The sequence below is a fragment of the Thermobia domestica genome, chromosome 14 (genome assembly GCF_964235325.1).
Source record: "Thermobia domestica chromosome 14, izTheDome1.hap1.1, whole genome shotgun sequence".
Taxonomy (NCBI): domain Eukaryota; kingdom Metazoa; phylum Arthropoda; class Insecta; order Zygentoma; family Lepismatidae; genus Thermobia; species Thermobia domestica.
The window spans coordinates 188617005-188638915 of NC_137467.1; the positions used below are offsets into that span (position 1 = coordinate 188617005).

Consider the following 21911-nt stretch of genomic DNA (forward strand, 5'->3'; position numbering starts at 1 on the left):
TGTTACATAAATAGCAGTTTACATTTTGAGGCATGACAATTTATTATGCAATTACACCCAGTAGTCGAAGTAAGACGGTATGCGGTGGTATATCATACCGCCTGTGGTTTTTCAGCAATGAAGGCATACTGCCTCTGGTTTTTCAGTGATCAAGACATACCGTCACTGGAAAGTAGATGATAAATACCTTTAATAAATCCATTTTTATACACACTAATTGACGAATAGCTTTCCACTTAAAAATATTTTATTTCTTATTTAGAAATAATTTTTTTAGTTGACAACACCAACATTTTTGTTATCTTTTTCCCATCTTTGCATTTAAAATGAGGTGTCTTCAAAGTTCATCAAGTTTATATTTTGATGTCCCGTATTGAATTTTTCTTTCTTATGTATGTGTCTTTTAGTCTTAATGCATATATATGTCGTGTTTTGGGCATGGACAGATTTAGGGGTTTTCTGTTGTAGGGGCGGATGTTCCGGGGATTTCGAATATTCCTCAGTCGAATCGGGGCCGGGAGTTTTCCCGCAGGAAGTTGTTAAGATAAAAACTCGGTTTTTGAACATTTTCGTGCATAATTCTCTTTAATACAACATAAGGGGATATTTTTTCAGGAAGTTATTGGCTGGAGATCAAAGTCTTTCCATGCCCCATTCCCCGTAACTACAGAGAAGCTCTCCAATGGTCTCCAGTCATTATGTAAATAGAAATGCAATCTTTTAGACAATATACCCTCACTGTATTGTAATATTTACATATCCGGTATGCCGAGTCAAAATCGTAATAAAACATACCGACTCTGCTTTTTTCCCACTTCGAACACTGATTAAATCACATAATTCGGAATAAAAAGGACGGGCAACGCACCAACAGTTAAAATTATATCATGCTCCAGCCATTACAGATATTCATTTATGAAATGGTTGTTTTTGGAATTGTGTGAAGAGAATTCCCTTAATAAATAAACTACTTACTGTGAAGTTATTAGGAGAAATCTATATTATAAAATTCAAAGTAACTATGTTAGTGACTCTTAATCTCTCGAACCATACGACTGATCTCATAAAAATTTTCAACGTATATGACGTTCGGGCCTGTTATTTTATATATTCACTTTGACGGTAGGACTTAGGGTAAAGGGAAGGGGAATATATAAAAATCAATATATATATAATAATGAAAGTGACTATGTTTCTGACTTAATAACTCTTGATCCACCCGAAGATCTCAATCAAATTTTCAACATAGATGAGGTTCGGGATTAGGATTTTTTTTTTATTGTATCACTTTGGCGGTGCAACATAGGAGAGGGGCGGGGGAAGATATATAAAAATGATCGAAAATGAGTGATATTAGTGTCAAATCCATAGTTTTTGGGGTCGCTGAGATGAACAGTGATACTTCCGATGCCGTTTAAACCTAAACTCAGCCTTTATGTTCGCAACGAAAAGTCTTCTCCCCGTGCGAAGAACCGGTAGAAGTTATTAATAAAATATTTACTTTTGAATATGAAATGAAGTGTTGAGAGCCATTTTTGAGAAAATGACAATTTTTAATCCTCATCGTTCAGTTAACTACGTATTATTTTTTGGACATTGGAAGAAAAATTTGAATCCTCCCTGAATGAATCTGTAACAAATAAATAAGTAAAAATAAAATATGGACATCGGTAACATAAATTTTCCTTATCCCTTCCACGCACCATATAAAAAAGTAAGTGTTTCCTGAATTGCTGTAAAACTTTCGACTCACTCTTTTAATACGAAGTTATTGCCTTCACTTACCAGTTCTTAATGCAAGAGATGTATATTCCAAATTCATGAGGTAGTTGATGATTGTTGATTTCCCTCCGCTCCATGGTCCCATGAAGAGAATGAGGGGCTTCGAAAAGATTTCTGGATCTGAAACAAAACATGTTCAGTATTATTGTTATATACTTCATACTTTATAAGTATTCACATTTTTAGACGTTTAGACTTGGTTGTGCTAAGTATATTGTAATTCATTCATCTGCATATTTATGTTAGGTAATCAAAGAAGCTTCACTAAAAACAATTACATTCTTGCGTTATTAAAATTTAACGTCGCTTTCAACACCCGTGGCTATATGAGATGTGGCCCTACAGCTTAATGTAGAGTCTGAAGAGTCTGAACCACATGAGCTCGCGCTGGGGATCGAACTTGAATCTCCCGCTTCGAAAACGCTTGCATTAATAAGAGAGCTCTCTCTAAAAGCAATGTTTTTTTTTTTTTGTTTGTTTTGTTTTGTTTTGTTTTGTTTACATTTAATTAGTTTGAAAGAGCACTCAATACTTTTTTTGCTCCCGAAACAACATAGGAATTGCCCTTTCACACAAACCTGAAGCCTACAGCCGGAACACAGTTCATACGTTATAAAGATTATCATTCTGAAACTACCAAACCAAACATTAGGAAGAATTTCTTTTTATGTGCCATCCAACTTACCCCTTTAAAAACAAACTTGTAGATATAGATTTACTTTTTTTCTTTTTTAAGGTAGGTAGTATGAACGGATATCCAGTCCAATTGCTAACCACGTTAGAAGAGATTTATATTTCGATAGATGTGAAACTCCTACGAATTATAAAATCTTTGGAATTACCTAGCTTTCTTACATTGACAGCTACGTTGAATAAAGTACATACACAATACGGTTTTTGTACATCTCTGAAACCCTCCTACACCTTACAAAAGAACATCATCGAATTTAAGAGTTATTACACAATCCTAATGGTAAGTTCGGTATTTATGAAATAAAATGCAGTTGTCATGGGAGTTACAAAGGCAAAACCAAAAATAAATAAATTAATAAATAATAAGTAAATAAATAAATAAACAAAATATTTCAAGGCCAAGGAATATATTAGGAATTCCAAAGCGGAAAGGCTGGTGTCAAGTCTGATGAAACGGGGGTCAAAGATTAAATAAACAGATTCGTATTTGAAAATTGAAGGAGACCAAAATTAAATTTAGACAAGGGTTGATTAAGTTATGTATGGAAAGTAATAATAACAAAATTGGCACAGCATTAGCATAACAACAAAAGTACCGACATGAGCTGGCAACCTTCCACTAAAGAACAAACGAGCGCGCAAATCGACAAAATGGTATTTAAATTTGAAAATGAAACGAAATCTTTGAGTTTTACGTCCCAAGTTTATATCGGCTGGGCTAAAGGAGACGGAGTTGATGAGAAATGAACGAAATGGTGGAATGGAGAAAGTGGAAGGAAACGGGAGAACCCCGACAAAACCCCCACACACGGTGTTTGTCCACCACAGTTCACTGGGCGCGAGCTGGGATCGAACCAAGGACCGAAGCACCAGAGGTAAACGCTTTACCATTGAGCCACCGCATCATCCACGAATATTCAGGGTGTCTATCGGTCAAGAAAGTCACGAAAACAGAAAATGGTCATGAAATTCAAGAAAAACTCAGGAAATATATCTTTCGCAATACGATTTTTTCTTTATCTGTACAAATATGAATACAGACTGGAAAATTTTGTTGTATAAAAATCAAAATTCACCACCGAAAATGTCTATGGTCGGCGTTACACGCTACCAAATCGCAAGCAAAGCACGCTTCTATCGGATGCATGAGAATTCGGTCTAATTCGCACCCATATTCGCTCTTGAGCAAGTGTGAAATTTTATGGTTTGGTCACGAAAACGTCACGAAAAAGCACGAAATTTCATTTTGGAATTTTAGTAGACACCCTGGTATTGAAATTTGAATCACTACCATTTAACGTATTTCCGTTAAACTTGACAATATGTGCCAGCATCGCTCTTCCCTTGGTAAGTCAGTTGCATTTAATATCTTTTCCCCGTGAGGTTTTTCTATATCTTCTTCATGTCTTTATCGTCCATGTCCATGATTCCAGATAAGAGTCGAAAGCTTGAAAGTTAAAGTAATATTCAGGAATTACAAAAATCTGTGATTGCAATGATAAAATGGTGTGTTTCAGGTTCATTGGAGTTCCTTATCAACCGTCGTCATTCCTGGTCTAGTGATTAGCAAGCAGTCATTTGATGCATGAGTACTGTTTCTTTCATTACCTCCTAGACTACGAGATTTACTCCTAGAAAATTGTTAAATCTATGATTGACGTAGTGAAAGAAGACCGTGTAGAAAATGAAAAATGTTTGAAAATACTTTTTAAATATATGAGCACAGTAATAGTTATGGGTGGCCAGTTAAGGCGGTACATACATGATGGTAGCTTCCTTACAAATTTACAGAATTATTACAACTTGTGTTTTTGTACTATTTTATTTATTTATTTATTTCTTAGGCATGTGTTATAAATTCGTATTTACTTTATCCAGTACTGTTACGTAAGTTAAGTTGTAACAATGCTCGTATTAGCAGCAAACTTTAATATGCAGTCTAAAGCTGAGCTGCTGGAAGGTACTGATTGAAGTAACTTTTGTCTTTGCAGTTTGAGGATACAGTCACCCATTTTAGGCACCCTCCATTACGTCTGGCTTTCCCACACGTAAGTGACTCAGTGTAGTACTCCTGATTGTACCTCCACACCACTAGTCCAAGGAAGATATGTTATACAGTGAAGATACATCGTATGGCTGCGAAATAAATTCAGCTGATTATATGTTACAAAATCCGTTCCATAGAAAAATTTTGGAAGGAAAATTTCAAGTAAAATTACTAGAAAGACCTATTTCTAATTTAAATATTGCACAAAAATCTGTAGGTAGAAAAAGATGTGTGTATATAATGGAATTTTAACAGGAACGTTTATAACAATATTTGGATTTGTGGTTATAGGATCAGGAATCCTTTCTTCTATTATCTCTGGCTTCTCTTTGGCAATAGTGATTCATGGAGTACAACAGGTGTAGGCAATCTATTACATCTTAACAATTACGTTAAACAGCACAGTAATAACACTGAACATTTTCATAACACGTATAATCTCAATTTTTAGGCAATTTAAATATATTGTAGCATCATAACTAAGCCAAGAATATGATATTCAGAAATTGAAATATCACGAAGTGGAAAAGTCGTGTTGTCTAGTGTCGATATGTGTTGTCTAAAATTATCGACTGCATTAAGTTTTCTGATGCTTTCGAGCTGGCTTGCAGAGGGTACGCTGAGACAGATGATGATGATAATCGTGTCGTGTTTCGGGAATTGATGAATTTTGTGAGAAGTTTAGACAATACCGTTAAGGAATATTTTGAATCAAGTAAAGTTTTTAAAGGGGCAAATAAAACTTCTATAAAATGATCTTTTAGACAGTACGTTAGAAGTGAATCGTGAAACAATAAAAGAAGTAATGAAAAAAGCAGACTTTGTGGTAATACTGATAGGCGAAACAACAGACGTTTGCAGTCAGAAACAACTAGGTCGGTTTTTCGTCACGAGATTAAGGTGTATCAGCGGAAATGATTTGAAGATAAATGCAGATGCTCTTGTGTAATGAATCTTAAATGAAGTGAATCCCACTGTTCAAAGATCAACTTTATAAAATAGTAGCCTGAACATAATAATACATGGAGCTTAAATAATGATGTGTCCAGTGGAGTTTAATTAAATATAAGAAATCAGTATCCATGTTCACACCTTGTTCATTGTTTTAGAATTTAGAATTTATTAACAGAGTACAAAACAGTTACTTAACAATCTTTATAGCGATTCAGGGAGAGGCCGAGCTTCTGCTGTTTGTTATGTATATCAACCACATTTGATTATGCAACCTGCAGCTAAATACAACCGAGCGTTTCTCCCCTTCTTTTCACGATCACCACGATGTCTTTTTGCATTAGAAGCAGATGTCTACTGTTTCTGTCACGAGGTGAAATTTTAATCAGCTACTGCCAAGTTGTTTTTGAGAACAAAGATAAGTTAAAGGATTGTTACGGGAGGATCAAACATTTCATGTGGCTGTTGAACTGTGGCGTTATTTAGAACGTAATGAATGTATCCATTGCTTAACATTTTTCAGTAAAATAATGTCACATGTAGACGTTCTGTACAATTAATAGAAAGAAAAGTAAACTTATGCCACTAAAACAAGAAATGCTGTATCTCACTTTATAAAGGCTGTTAATGAGATTAAACAATGAACAAATCACATACACACTAAAGTCCAAGACTCGTCACTCAAAATGCGAACTAAACGTGAAGAAATCACGTTTGTGTAAAAGAAATGGATGACAGAATTTTGCAAGAGGTTGATCAACGCTTTGGAACTTGACTTCTTGATGTGGGAGAATTATAATTTTTAAGTTGTCATAATTTCTAGGATTTCAATAAACCAAACTCGAAACTTTTGGTTGAAATTATCTGACTTTGGCAGTGGTGCTTGCAAAGGGAAAGTCTCGGATTCAATTAACGGTGCGAGAACATTGAATGCACTACAGTTCAGACATCACTTTAAATTGTAGGTCTTATCCTACATTCCTTCGCTGTTGATAAATAAAGTTAACAAAAATAATGACTAAATTTTTACCAATTATGACTACCGAAAAAAATATGCTGCGAAATTTGGAAATCACATGGAAGAAGTGTTCAGAATTTTAATGTACTTAAGGAGCATCACTAGAGAAGACCAAAAAACCAAAAACAAATGAAGGTACAGATAAACTTTGCAAGAATCATCTTTAGGAAGAAGAAAAAGCATGCTTTGTGGATCACTAATTAAAAATTACGGAAAGAACCTAATAAATACTTACCTTAACATTTTGTACTTGACCCAGAAACGTCGACGTTGCGTAAGAGCAACGAAAAATGGAACTAGAAGTGTTCGAAAACATGGGCTTGAAACAAAAATTACTTGAAAAACATAACTAAAATGAATAAAATGTCTATGATGAAGTGAAATGAAATCAAATGAAATCTTTAAGTTTTACTTCTCACGGTTATGCCGGTTAGGCTAAAGGAGACGGTGACGATGAGAAATGAATGAAATGGTGGAATGAAGAAAATGGGAGGAAACGGGAGAACCCCGGGCAAACCCACCCACACGGTGTTTGTTCACCACATGGTTCACTTGGCGCGAGCTGGAATCGAACCAAGGACCCCATGCACCTGAGGAAAACACTCTACCACTGAGCCACCGCGGCCCCTTTATGATGAAGTGTTAGGGAAAGTCGGGAATGAAGAGTAATTCTATAAATAGATGGAAACAGGAAAAGGGAATACGTAGAGCATAAGTTGAGAAGAAGTAAAATAAAATTTTTAAAAAGTCTTAATATTATTCTTCTTTTTTAAAAAAAAAGAAATGTTAAGAAATAAAATAAAACATAACGTACTGAAAACAAAAAATAACTCAGTTTTCAAGAAAATTACTTCTTGAGAGAATTCTTTATTTTTTTATTTATTTATGCATGACTACAAGGAAAAGCATGGAGAACGTTCTTATATACAATTACTTCATTTACATGAGAATTTAATAATTTATAAAATGATTTTACATGAAGGTGCTTTTCATGTTTTCCTTTTAGTCATGCATTAATTGAATTCCCTAATAGTAGATTTATTCATGACTAAAACGAAAAGCATAAGAAGCACCCTCACATACAATCAGTTTATAAATTCATAAATTCTCATGTAAATGAAGTAATTGTATATAAGAACGTTCCCCATGCTTTTTCCTTGTAGTCATGCATAAATATTCTTTTAAGAAGTAATAATTTTCTTGAAAACAAAATTATTCTTCATTTTCAGTACGTTTTGTTTCATTTTATTTGTTATCTTTTTTAAAAAAAAAGGAAGCATCTTTTCAAAATTGTTTTTATTTTATTTTATTGTTTACCTTTTTCCCCTCCTTTCTTTCACGTCCCCCATCTCGAAAGAGAATCTTGCCAATTTCAATCTCAAGATAAATTACGATAACAAGGTTTGAACAGCAGGCTTATAAAATAAATTTTCACAACTTTGTGTTCATAATCTTATATTGATTTTGAAAACATGTAAGTATTTCATCTCAGAATTACACAGACAGTAAATTAGTGGTTAAGAATGGATTGTTTTACTAAAAACTTTATTTTTATTTATTTATTTATATATTGTTAATTTTTATGGAGCAGTTAATTGTTAATCGCTCTTCTGTAGCTCACCCAAAAAATACAAAACTAGCGACACTAGCGCCGCCTTGTTCAACATTCATAGTGAATATTATAATAGTCAAGATCAAATAACTCTTTCAGACCAAAGAAAGGAAAAATAGATACATAATAATCACATAACAGAGATATGGAAACAAGAAAAATACATTCTTACCTGAAAGAATCGTTAGTGTTTCTTTCAGGAAATATATTTTGTTATTTAAAATTTAATAATAATAATAATAATAATAATAATAATAATAGAACACTTCTTGGAAGTGTATAGTATGCATCTATATTGATTCAAAGTAGATACTGGAAATCGTAACTATATATTGAAATGTTTGGAAAGGGATCCTTGAATAAGTTTACTTTACACAAGCTTGACGTGGAGTCCATGGTCTAGCAAAGCACTAACTGCTGATTAATGGTTGTATAACACTGTGTTTTTCGTAACTTTTATCTGTCATTCCTGCTTTATCCCGTCTTTAGTTTCTACTGACACTGCGGATAACTGCTTCAAGAGGAAAGACTCTGATTATACACATTAACTAATTTCAACTGTTTTGGAAATAAATTTCTTTAATGTTTGTAACATGGGCCGGATATGTACTTGCAACTGCTGCTAATCTTACATACATTACATGGCGAATTGTATAGGATTAGGTGGATGGTTTTCAACCACACCAAGATAAGCCATTTGATATTTTCTGCCATTACAAGAAAAGCAGTTTGTAGTAAGATCCACAAATTATTATCGATTCAGTATTTAATTTATTATTATTATTATTATTATTATTATTATTATTATTATTATTATTATTATTATTATTATTAGTATTAGTATTAGTAGTAGTAGTAGTAGGAGGAGGAGGAGGAGGAGTATTCAAAATATGCACGGAGGATGATTTACATAACAAACCATTAGTCGTAAAAATGCACCCGTCTTGTGTAAGCCCTTGATTGACGTACAAAAACCGCTATCAATAACATTGTCAATTTGTCTTATTTCTATGTTGTTTATCGTACTATCGTGTGATCTTGCATTTTCGATTAATAGTTCGATTTACTTACAGTAATCATTGTATGATCTTGTGCGCATTAATGCATTAAATTTTGTTGTTAAGCCATGTTTTCAACTGAAACACCTCCTTTTACCCTTTGTGCTTCATTCCTTTCTTTTGAATGTTTCCCATATTAGCAGAAGGCATCAGAAGATGATATTGATTATATCAATTACCTAAATGACCTATTCGGTTTACCATAAGGACTAGACTGTGTTACGTGATCATGTCAAAAGTCATGTTGCGTGCTAAATCGAGTCTGAAGATTCCCAATCCAGATGTGACATATTTCAAGTACATAACCTTGGCGTAGAGCGCAATGGGTAATTCGCAGAAGAATCATATTGTAAGGATCCCCACATCTCAACATGAGCACGTGTTTACAGACAACACTTGCTAACATTTACAAACAAGCAGACGATACGCTGAACAGTAAGACACGAAGATCAACACGGTGGGAACCGAAAGAGGACAAGCCACCAGAAGAAGGCCTATAAAAGAGGAAACAAAGGAGCTGGAGGTATTAGTAGACCACTGATCACCAACCCATAACAGCTCTGGAGGTCGCACTGGACGAAGGAGCTCTAGCTATCCTAACATTTCTGGAGGCTGCTTTGAAGCGAAGGGGATTCCCCAATACAAACCATACTTCACGAGGCTGCCATGAGCCGAGGAGATCACCTAGGACCCTAACCTGAAGTCGCTACAAGGCACCCGGGTGGCTGTCATGAGCGAAAAGGTTTCCCTATGAAACGATACTTCCTTCACCATTGGTCACAAGGGAGATACAAATAGTGGACACAAAGACTATTTTGTATTTTTATAAAATAAATCGGACCCTGGATCATTATTGTCTCTACCTACACAAATTATTACAATATATTTTATCATTATTATTGAGTTTACTCAAACAACTTGACTTTTGACAATGTTCTATTTATATTTATCTTACGTGCTATACATCGCTTTTAAGCCCTTCATTATGTTTTTGCAATAAGCTTTCAATTAGCCATCTCCTTATTATAGTTTTAGAGATATGTGGATAACTTAATTTTTTTTATTGATTTTCCATTGAATTTAAATTTCATGTTTCGTGTTTCTTTTGATTATGTTTCATCCATTTTAGGACAATTTGTTTTTGGAATATAGAATCTACATAGCCTCTTCTACATTTGAGATGAATTTCAGAAATGTCTCGCAAAGTCTGTTCACATCTTTGCAAACGGAAAGGCCCTTTAATTAAATTTGTGAGTTCCTTGAAATTAAAATAGCTAAAGTCACGAGGTACACGGAGGTCAGCCTCCAACCAAATAACATCTGATCTCAAGTTGAGTCTTTATGTGTTTGTTACATTTGTGTAATGCATATAGGAAGTGAGAAATATTTATAACTGTGAACGATAAATATAAACGCGTTACAAATTTCAACAACTCAAATTAGTCATATACTTTATTGCTGGCATTTGCCTAATTGAATATACAAAATTTCAAGTGTATTACTGTACTATTGAAAAAATTGTCTTAGTTTAATTCATTTTTTCTTCGAAGTGTTTTTTGCATCAAAAATACAATATATTTCAGACAAAAATTTTCTTGTAGTCCTTATATCTGGAGAAGTACATGTAGTGTAGCCAAACCATAACTATCACTTAATACAATGTGATATACTTATTCATTAAAAAAAAAAAAAAAAAAAACGAAAACTCGATTTCGGGTTTTCAAAACTTTTGTGACCCCTGATCCCAAAATGCATGATAAGATCCAATATGTCAATCAAAAAGTTTTCTTCTACGCCTTATATCTGGAGAAGTGCATATAGTGCAGCCAAATCTAAGCTATCATTTAACTCAGTATGTGTGCCTATTCCGTAAAAAAGAAATAAGAAAACTCGATTTCGGGACTATTCAAAAATTTTGTGGCCCCTGATCGAAGATCCAATATAAGTTGTATCGTTGCAAAATGACACGAACGATACAAAATATCGTCATATTATGTGATCGGAAAGGAAACGGAAAATGGAAGTGAGGGTGAATGACACAGTGTGTTATTTATGTTACGCGATAACAGGTATTGTAGAAATAGACACGTAGAAACGACAGGGCGAAACGAAAATTAAAAAAAAAAAAAGTCCAAGAGAAGTGTTGCAAAATGATACGAACGCAGACATGTTTAGCGTAACAACACATACCTAGGTCGCTGCTACGAACATAGAGGGCGTTGGACGAGAAGGCGAGATGTATAACAGACGAGTGATATAAGTGTAAGGTAGTGTACTACAGCAACGACGTCTGAGTGAGGTGGCGAGTAAGAGAAGCATAATGGGCCGTGGCAAAGTACTGTCTGACTGCGAAAAGGGGCAAATAGTAACATATGAAGAAGGTGTATCTTTTAATGAAATTGGACGTTGAATTGGGCTTAGTGCTTGTGTCGTGAACAACTTTCTTAAACTTGGGATGCGGTATGGAGTAAAGAAATCATCAGGAAAGCCGCATAAACTAACGCAACAACAGGAACTACAGGTTGTTCGATAGCTAAGTTGTGCTGGAATGTCCTTTACACAGTTGGCACGAGACCCTAATATTCGTGTACATAAATCTAGCTTATCAAGAGATGTGAAACGCTGCAATCATCTCCGATATAAGAAGTGCAAACGAGAGCCACGACTCACTGCTCTGCAGAAGGAGCGACGGGAGTGAATTGGACCAAGACACATGTGACCTGGAAGCAGAACTGGCGTCGTGTCATCTTCAGTGACGAAAAGAAATTTAATTTTGATGGTCCAGACGGCTGGTGATACGATTGGCACGATCTGCGGAAGGAGGAACAGATATTCTTTAAGCGACAGCAAGGAAGACAGTCGGCAATGGTGTAGGTGGGGGGCTTTGGTTATTATAGTACAACAAACCTCGTTTCCTACATCTCGTGGGACATCAACCACGTACCAAACAACACTTGCAGACAATTTGTTGCCAGTTGCTGCGCGAATTGCTGATCCCGAATGGATCTTCCAACAGGACAATGCCACTATCCATGTTGCTGCGACTACCAAGGATTGGTTTCGGGAGAAAGGTGTGATTGTCCTTGATTGGCCTTCCGATTCCAAAGACATAAACCTGATGGAAAATCTATAGGGAATATTGTGTCGCTCAGTGTACGCCAACGGTACCCAGTACAAGAAAGTTCGTGAGTTTCAGGATGCCATCATCGCTGCATGGAATCAAATTGATGTGACTCTGCTGCAAACGCTGGTAGACAGCATGTTTGATTGAGTGTTCAAGTTGGTGTTACGAAACGCGTCATTTATTGGCCATTAGAAGTAGCTTTTATATTGAGTTCGTATCATTTTGCAACATTTAATATCGTGTTGGTTTGATTGTTTTTTTTTTCTTTCTTTTTTTTTTTTTTTTTTTGTTTTAAATTTCATTAGCCGTGCAAATGAGAGAACTAACCATGGTCTATATACATATCCTCCTTGTGTATCTCTACATATCATGTATTCCATCCGTGACATGCATTTACTAAAGTTATGTCACATTTGCATCGTTCGTATAATTTTGCAACATACCTTATTTCAATCAAGAATTTTCTTGTTCACCTTATATTTGGAGAACTTCATATAGTGTAGCCAAACCCAAGATATCACTTAACTTAGTATGGTGTGCTTATTCCGTAAATATACGAAAACTCAATTTAGGGCACGACCAAAAATTTTGTGGTACCTGATCCAAGAACTAATTATTGCCCAAGATCGCAATCTTTTGATGCATTTTTTTTTTATCATTCCTAAAATTCTTCTTTAAATCTATTATATACATTTCTCTTGTAAACGCAAAGTCCGTAAAATAAACTTCGTAAGCAATTTTTGTTTTCTTATGAATATTTCCGATGACCTATGATTCTAACTTCACGCCGGGGGCCGCGTTGGCTCAGTGGTAGAGCGTTCACTTCTGGTGCTTGGGGTCCCGGGTTCGATCCCAGCCCCCTCCAAGTGAACTTTGTGGTGGACAAACACCGTGTGCGTGGGTTTCCTCGGGATTTTCCCGTTTCCTCCCACTTTCTTCATTCCACCATTTCAATCATCACTCATCCTTACCGTCTCCTTTAACCTAATCGGCATAAGCGTGGGACGTAAAACTCAAAGATTTCATTTCATTTTTTGTAACTTCACGCACTGTTAATACCAATTCCTAAATATAGTCAAATGTTGAAAATATATTAAATAAATAAATAATAATAATAATAAATACATATATGTAGATAGGTAGATAGCTAGATATAATGAGTTATTAATATTTTCATATTCTGAAAGCCAATTTTTGATTCATGTTTAGTATGTAAAATGTCCGTTCTCCCAACTAAAAAAAAAAAAAAAAAAAAAGTAATCATCCTTCAGAAGAACTTTCTGTTTACACAACTACCTGCAATACTTTGGCCTACGTACCTCCAAAATGCCTGTTGCTCAGGTCCCGATATTTATATAACACTTCCAAAGGCTTGATTGCATTGTCGTATAGTTTCTTCAGCTCTTTCAGAGTGGAATCGACAATTTTCTGAAGTATGAGATCAATTTCTTCCATCTCGTCCAGTCGTAAAATATCTCTAATATGGCTACGAGTTCGACGCTCGGTGGGAGCTTCCATTTCCTGGAACAGAAACCAGCAAAATTATAAGTAAAAGAATTATCTCCTCATCCACTATATCATAAGTTATGTTTGTGTTTTCACAAAATGAGGAGAAATAGAGGGGAGAATTACTGAATCCCTATGAGGTGATTTCCAGCATTTATATATGATTAGCATTATTTCATTTAGCGCAAAAGACACAGTTTCGTTTTCTAGTTGAACTATTCGTCCAAAAGTGCAAAACCTCGTAACTCATCAAAACCAAACTTTTCAGGAGAGCAATACAACCGTTTTGCTTTCAACCTTTTCTTCTTGGAAACCCTGTTATAATTCGAGATAATACTTTATTAACCATTTAAAAGTGTTATCTCGAATTATAACAGTGTTTCCAAGTAGAAAAAATTGAAAGTAAAACAGTTTTTTTGCTCTCCTGAAAAGTTTGGTTTAGTTACGAGGTTTTGCACTTTCGCCGTCGATGTAGATTTGAACATACATAAAACTCTAGTTTCACGTCTCATATACCCTTGGTTCTCTATAGGAACATTAAAACTTAACACGTACAAAACAAGTCGCATGTTTATTTTAGGTCTACAAGAAGCTGGTAACTTTACAGTTGATAATTATATAAGAGGCTCAGGGAAACACTATGGTATGTCATGTTTTTAACTTTCGAGTATTTAGAAAAGAATGTTAAACATTCCTACGCAATTAAATGCAATGGCACATACCAAACAAGCTTCCCCTGCCATTTTTAGGTTTATTTCCTAAATTGAACTACCTACATACTCTTCTGTGGTTCGTTCCCAGCTCATTCAACCTGACAACTCTTCACAAGAGGTAGCGCTTACTATTGTATTCTTCCGAGTTGCTTATATGTGGATACATGTAATAACTGTAAATAAGAAGCTGCTGCTTGACTAATATTGCTACTTTCTTACAGGATTGAGTTCGGATAATGATATAACATGTCTTTTGCTAGTTTCTTACAAGATTGTGTTGGCTAGTAATGTAACATTTCTTCTGCTACTTTCTTACAGGATTGAGTTCGGTTAATAATATGACATTTCTTTTGCTACTTTCTTACAAGATTGAGTTCGGCTACTAACATATTTCTCTTTTGCTACTTTTCTACAGGATTGAGTTCAGCTAAAATATATGACATTTATTTTGCTACTTTCTTACAAGATTGAGTTCGGCTACCAATATACTTCTTTTTTGCTACTTTCTTACAGGATTGAGTTCAGCTAAAATATATGACATTTCTTTTACCACTTTCTTACAAGATTGAGTTCGGCTAATAATATGACATTTGTTGTATAAACTTTAACAAAGATTTAACCTTCATGATTATTAACTCTTAATTGCATACAGATCTCAACTTTTAGTGATCCAAAATTTTACTTTTTTAAAACAAATTTAAACTTTTAACTAGCAAATCTGCATTACTCTATAAATACATCAATTTCTAATAAAGTTTTGTAACATTTTATCGATAGAAAGCCTTATTGAAGGTTAAATTAGGAGAACACTTGCGTTATTTTTTCTGCTACATAATCTTTTTCCACAAATCTGGATATTTAGCTCACTATTTCAATTTATCAGTTTCTCTTCCTCTCCTCTTCGCATCTATTCCATCTCTTTCCACTTTCTTATAAATGTTTCTTCTTTCCCTTTCTAGCCTTTTTCACATATTCCCAGTCTAGTTAGTGTCTTGTTTCTCCCACTTACTCGTATAATGGGTTATTATTCCTCTTCTATCCAATGTTGTTATTGTATTGTTTAGTCCTTTCTTCTAACCTCTTTTCTGTTTCTTCTAAGAAATTTATTTCATATTCTTTAAATCTAATTCTATACACTACCTCCCCCCTCTGTTTGGTGATAAAAATAAAAGAAAAGGTTTGGTTGTTTCTTTAAAATGACCTCCTTTTATTTTCTGGATATGTAACCTGTAGCATTTTAATTTTTCTTTCATAATGTGTTTGATAAAGATAGTAATACATTGTTGGAATTCTAATACTATTATTTATTAACATGATTTTTTTTTGGGGGGGGAGTCATATTTTACATTTATTTAAGGCAATGCAGTTCCAAAGATTGAATGAACGTCATTTGGAAATGATTCCATATATCATGACCTCTTTCACTTTCTACAATTAATAATTTTGAGGATAATTTTGGCTTTTAAAGTACATTTCAATTTGTTTTCTGAAATTTTTGAATTTATCCATATATCATCATCTTGAACTAAAATGGGAAATTAAGTTTTCTTGTGACTATATAGAAAGCATACACTCCCTCAATGCGGGAATCGATTCTGGTAGGATTTCATTCGGTTCGAACTTCTCGTTAAACTAGGTCCAGGTTTGATATATTGAAAACAGATCCTAATCTCCAAACCAACAAACCAAAAGTCATTTGGTTTAACTTTTATTAACCTACATAGAACTTAGGCCCAGTGGTCTAAGTTCCATGTAGTATTGAAGGTTTATTTAACGAAAATAGTAGGCTAGGTGATGCTTTGACAAAGAGAAACAATTAAAAATTCTGAACACGACAGTGAAATTTAGAACATTATGCATTCTAATAAAAGTTCTGGGATACTGATATGACCAATACAACTAAAAGATAATTATGTAGTCTGTACCTGTGCTAGTTCTTCTTCCGGAACTGTGATTTCGCCACTTTCGCCTCCTTCCTCTGCAACAAAACACTTTTATTAGAACAAATCATCAAAAGTTTGTATTGATAAAGTCAATAATAACTCCAGTGATTATTTCACAGTTAGGAATCGATTCTTGGACTCATCGTAGAATGATTTGCTAAATTGGATTAAACTAGAACACATACCAGTACAGTCAAAACTGTTACGAATATTATCTAATTATTTTTCTGTTGTTATTCAAATATTCAAATGTTCAAATATTCATTTTTAATACTCCAGGAATTATTCAAAAAAATAATTGTTCGAATAATGAATATTATTCGAACATTCGAGGAATCGACCATTCGGATATTAAAATAATGAATTATTCCAATTTTAATCAGTACTAATACATATCTGTTAAAATTGAAAATAAAAATTTAAGGCATCTCTCCTTTCACATACAAAAGAACAGAAGTAGTACTTCTAACAATGACCAGAATGAATTAAAACCTGCAGGATTTGCTGTCCTTGAAAGTTAGACAAATTTTCTTTCCTTAAAATCTCTTTCTTTGCATAGCGAACGGAGAATGGTCGCACTTCAAACAAAATTCTGCATCGGAAAAAAAATGAAATGAAATCTTTAAATTTTACGTTCCACGATTATGCCGGCTAGGCTAAAGAAGACAGTGATAATGAGAAATGAATGAAATTGTGGAATGAAAAAAGTGAGAGGAAACGGCAGAACCCCGAGAAAACCCACGCACGCGGTGTTTATCCACCAAAAAGTATACTTGGCGTGAGCAAAATGCTGGATTGAAATCATAGATCTAATTTAGGATGTTAAATTGGATTTGATCAGGCGCCAAGTGAACTTTGCGGTGGGCAAACACCATGTGAGAGGATTTCCTTGTGGTTCTCCTGTTTCCTCCTATTTTCTTCATTCCACCATTTCATTCACTTCTTATCATCACCGTCTCCTTTAGCCTAGCCGGCATAACAGTGGAACGTAAAACTCCAAGATTTCATTTCATTCCATTTTTTTTGGATTTGAAGAAGATTTACACAATCCACAGATGTGTTCAAATTATTAGACTCATAGTCAAAAAATGCAAAATTGATGTAGGAGTCCTAATTTCAGAGTTCTAGAACATTTAATTTAATGGTTAAACCACCAATATAGGATTCTTTATTTGTTTACTGTACAATTGAAGTGGTGATATCACCGTTGAACAGTGGATGGTATTAGTGTGGGGGGGGGAGATTCTGAAAGTGGTGTTTCAGTTGTAGATAGCTATTGTGGTTCCTATCAACAAGTTACAGTCTGAAGTGTTGTGGTTGCTGTCGTAAGAAGTTAACGACATTCAAAGCGTTCAACAGTACGTAGGATGCCACAAAGGATAAAAGACTTAATAAAGAATAAGGGATTACATAAGAAATGTTAATCTTTGTATGAGAAATAATTTTCTTGTAAGTATTCCATTTCATTTTTTGTTTCTAATTTGGATATACACATTTTATAGTAACTATATTTGAATGTCACGTAGGCATTTATTTTATTGATATTGAAAAGCATGTGTCATGACCACAAGAAATTAGAACAGCGTTACAGAGCAGTAATTTGGACTAAGTTCAAACGCGTTTTCTGACAAAATATTGTAGAACAATAAAATATTCAGAAACATAATGTTGGGTCTAATAATTTGAACACGTTTGGCATAATCGTAGGAGGTAAAACTCCAATATTTCACAGGGGGCGCGGTTGCTCAATGGTAGAGCGTTCATCTCCGGTGCTTGGTGTCCCTGGTTCGATCCCAGCTCGCGCCGTGTGGACTTCGTGGTGGACAAACACCCTGCTCGTGGGTTTTCTCGGGATTCTCCCGTTTCCTCCCACTTTTTCATTCCACCATTTCATTTATTTCTTATAATCATCATCTCTTTTAGCCTAACCAGCATAACTGTGGGACGTAATACTCAGAGATTTCATTTCATTTTTTCCAAGATTTCATTTTATTCCATTTTTAGAATTTGAAAATTTAGACGATCCACTTCACCTTACACCACAAAACTTCGATCTCTTTCCCTAAGTAATATGTTTTATATTTATTTGAAAAAAGGAAAAATCTTCCTTAGGGTATCAAGGACTGCAAATTTTATTAAGGTCTGACAGGCCAATTGGACCATATGTCCTCTGAACCCTGTTCTCATCCTATATGGAAGGAGAGATTATATATATATATATATATATATATATATATATATATATATATATATATATATATATATATATATATATATATATATATATATATATATATATATATATATATATACATACATATATGCGGTTTGAAGATATATGGAACGTGCAAGTTTCGTTCTAGACTACTCCATGTCTCTAATCTATGTCCCATAAAAACAGTAAAGTTTCAAAGTCATATTTAAACTAAAATAAAACTTTGATCAACGTTTCTCATGAGGACAATGATATATCGTGGAAACCAAACGGGTTATTAATATGTTTCTACTTAGTCCGTATTATCTCTTTTCCCCTAAGTTATAACAGTATATGCAAACTAGATTCTACTCCCTTCTTTATTGTACTGTATATGTACAACACAAATGTTAGTGTACCGTATAATATTTTCTGTTAAAATAGGCTGCTAATCCAGGTTTAATAAAAAATATACATATATAACCATGTTTAAAGTTAGAATGATGCAGTATTCATACCAACTTTAATAGTCATATTATAAATGAATTTATAAAATATTTGTAATGAACATTTGTGGGGTGTTTTAAAATTCAGATGCTTATGAAGCTAGTTAAGCAGGTCATTTCATAACCTAGAAGACGCCTGGGAAACTTTGTAAACAGTCATAGGGCTCAACTCTTGAGTTAGTCACTTGTATAATCAGCTACGAACAATAGTACTACACACTTTTCCAATTATTTCGCCAGAAAGTTCCGACTAAAAAGAGCGATTGGATTATAGTTCAATATACTGTGCAGAAAATTATTTTTTGCCTATATCTAGGAAAGCTACATCAAAATTAATAGGTGCATTTAAAAAGAATTGAGAAAAAAAATAGGTATGGGTGTATACTAATTGTTGCTGGTGACTATAAATGTGGAATATATATATAATAATAAGTCATAATCATGTTACTTGTATTAAAAGTAATACAACGTAGATAGAATGCTTACCTTCACTTGCTTCACCGGATTCACCTTCTGGAGTTTTCTGCTCACCACTTTCACCCTCACTTTCCTCTCCCTCAGCCTCACCACTCACAGTTGCGCCCCTGTCACCCTCAGATTCTGCACTGACTCCTGTGTCTGCTTCGCCGCTTTGAGCTTCTTCTTCACTGGCTTCTCCAGGAGCTTCTCTGCTTTCTCTTGCAGCAGCTTCAGTATCTTCCACACTTTCACCTTCTCCTGGTGCTTCCTGGCTCCCTCCTTCAGCTGACGCTTCGGTTGTTTCACCACTTTCTCCCTCCCCAGAAGCTGCAGCTGCTTCTTTGCTTTCTTCTTCACCAGTCTTTCCTCCAGTTTCCCCACTCTCCCCCTCTTCGCCAGAAACAGTTGTAGGTTCTCCACTTTCTCCTTCTTCACCAGAGTCTACTGGTGGTTCTCTACTTTCTCCCTCTTCGCCAGAAGCTGCAGCTGCTTCTGTACTTTCTCCTTCAGCAGAAGCTGCAGCTGCTTCTCCACTTTCCCCTTCCCCAGAAAGACCTGCACCTTCCCCACTTTCTCCCTCTTCACCAGATTCTGCGGGCGCTTCTCCACTTTCTCCTTCACCAGAGGCAGCTGCAGCTTCCCCACTTTCTCCTTCTTCACCAGAAGCAGCAGCAGCTTCTCGACTCTTATCCTCTTCACCAGAGGCAGCAGCAACCTCTCCACTGTCACCCTCTTCATCAGTAGCATCTGCAGTTTCTCCACTTTCTCCTTCTACGGAGCCAGCTACTTCCGCACTGCCTCCTTCTCCTGCAGAAACACCTTCTCCTTCGGCACCAGATTCAGCAGTATCTTCTCCACTTTCTCCCTCTTCCCCAGAAACACCTGCAGCTTCCCCACTCTCACCCTCTTCTCCAGAGGCAGCTGCAACTTCACCACTCTCACTTACTTCACCAGAGGCAGTTATAGCTTCCCCACTCTCATCCCCTTCACCAGAAGCAGCTGCAGCTTCCCCACTCTCATCCCCTTCACCAGAGGTAGTTGCAGCTTCCTCACTTTCACCCTCTTCACCAGAGGCGGCAGCAACTTCCCTACTATCACCTTCTTCATCGGAAGCAGCTGTAGCTTCTCTACTTTCTCCCTCTTCACCAGAGGGAGTTGCATCTTCACCCGTATCTCCTTCTTCACCAGAAACAGCTGCACCTTCTACACTTTCTCCATCATCAGGAGAAACCTGTTGACTTTCTCCTTCTTCAGAAGCTCCTTCACTCTCTCCTTCTTCACCGGAAGCTGCTTGTCCTTCCCCACTTTCTTCGTCTTGGTCGTCAGAGGCTGCCGCAGCTTCTTTGCTCTCCCCTTCTTGACCTTCATCTTCTTCTGATTGTCCTTCTTCATCTGAATCTATTCTTTCAGCCCCTCGCGCTCGTCGAGCTGCTTCTTCTGCGCTTTCCTCCGCTTCGGCATCACCGTCGCTGTCGTCATCTTCATGGGACGCTTGAGTTGTATCTTCATCACTTACAACTTCACCTGATGCTGTGGGCTCTCCGCTTTCGGCTGGAACGTCTTCGCCACTTTCGCCTTCACCAGAAACTGCAGCTTCTTCTTCGCTTTCGTCTTGAGCTTCCGCTTCGCCACTCACTTGTTCGACAGATTCTTCGGCAGTTGCTGCTGCTTCAGCCTGTCAACAAATAAAAGCCTTAATCTGGAATTACATATTGATAATTATACAAAAAGGCGTCAATCTAACTTATAGTTGGAATGTTTTAATTATTTTATGTAGCTACAAAACAAGAAAATGCTTTTAATCGGAATAGTATTTAGTAATACTTCCATAAAAAGTATGCATATTATGTTAGCATAACTCTTAGTGTTAATCTCTGTGTTCCTCTAAACATATGTGATCCATATACGCAAGGGATCGTAAGAAAATACAAAATTGAGTATTATGAAATAATTGTTCATGAAGGAAAGCATATAATTGATGAACATACTTAATAGATTTCTTAAAATTAATGTTCCAACAAATGTGAGAGATATGTCTTAATCGCCAGTAAAGAATGGAATGAATATGGAAATTTTATTCTATACAAAGCTTAGGTAGAATCCTCTGCTACCTGTCTGCATAGCTGCATTGCGAATAAGGCATTTATCACACTTATCATGCTTTGACATTAGCTTTTCTATGATTTCCGCAGAGAAGGTTTCCGCCTGAGAACTGAACCTGATTTGTGGTGAACTTTGTGCACAATTTCTTGTTGCCATTCGCCACGATCACAGTGTCATAGTGAACTGATCTTCAAATCAGTGC

At 35.5% G+C, this 21911-nt stretch overlaps 1 protein-coding gene across 1 annotated transcript in view; it reads right to left on the reverse strand.

Annotated features, from left to right (window-relative positions):
- LOC145670497 (uncharacterized) overlaps positions 1-21911 on the reverse strand; it is a 144444-nt gene that overhangs the window by 26918 nt on the left and 95615 nt on the right. The window contains exons 4-7 of the mRNA XM_081739229.1: positions 19634-21281; positions 16430-16482; positions 13605-13806; positions 1786-1902 (exon numbers count right to left, since the gene is read on the reverse strand). Coding sequence (XP_081595355.1) covers positions 1786-1902; positions 13605-13806; positions 16430-16482; positions 19634-21281 — 2020 coding nt within the window. The remainder of the gene's footprint in view (positions 1-1785; positions 1903-13604; positions 13807-16429; positions 16483-19633; positions 21282-21911) is intronic.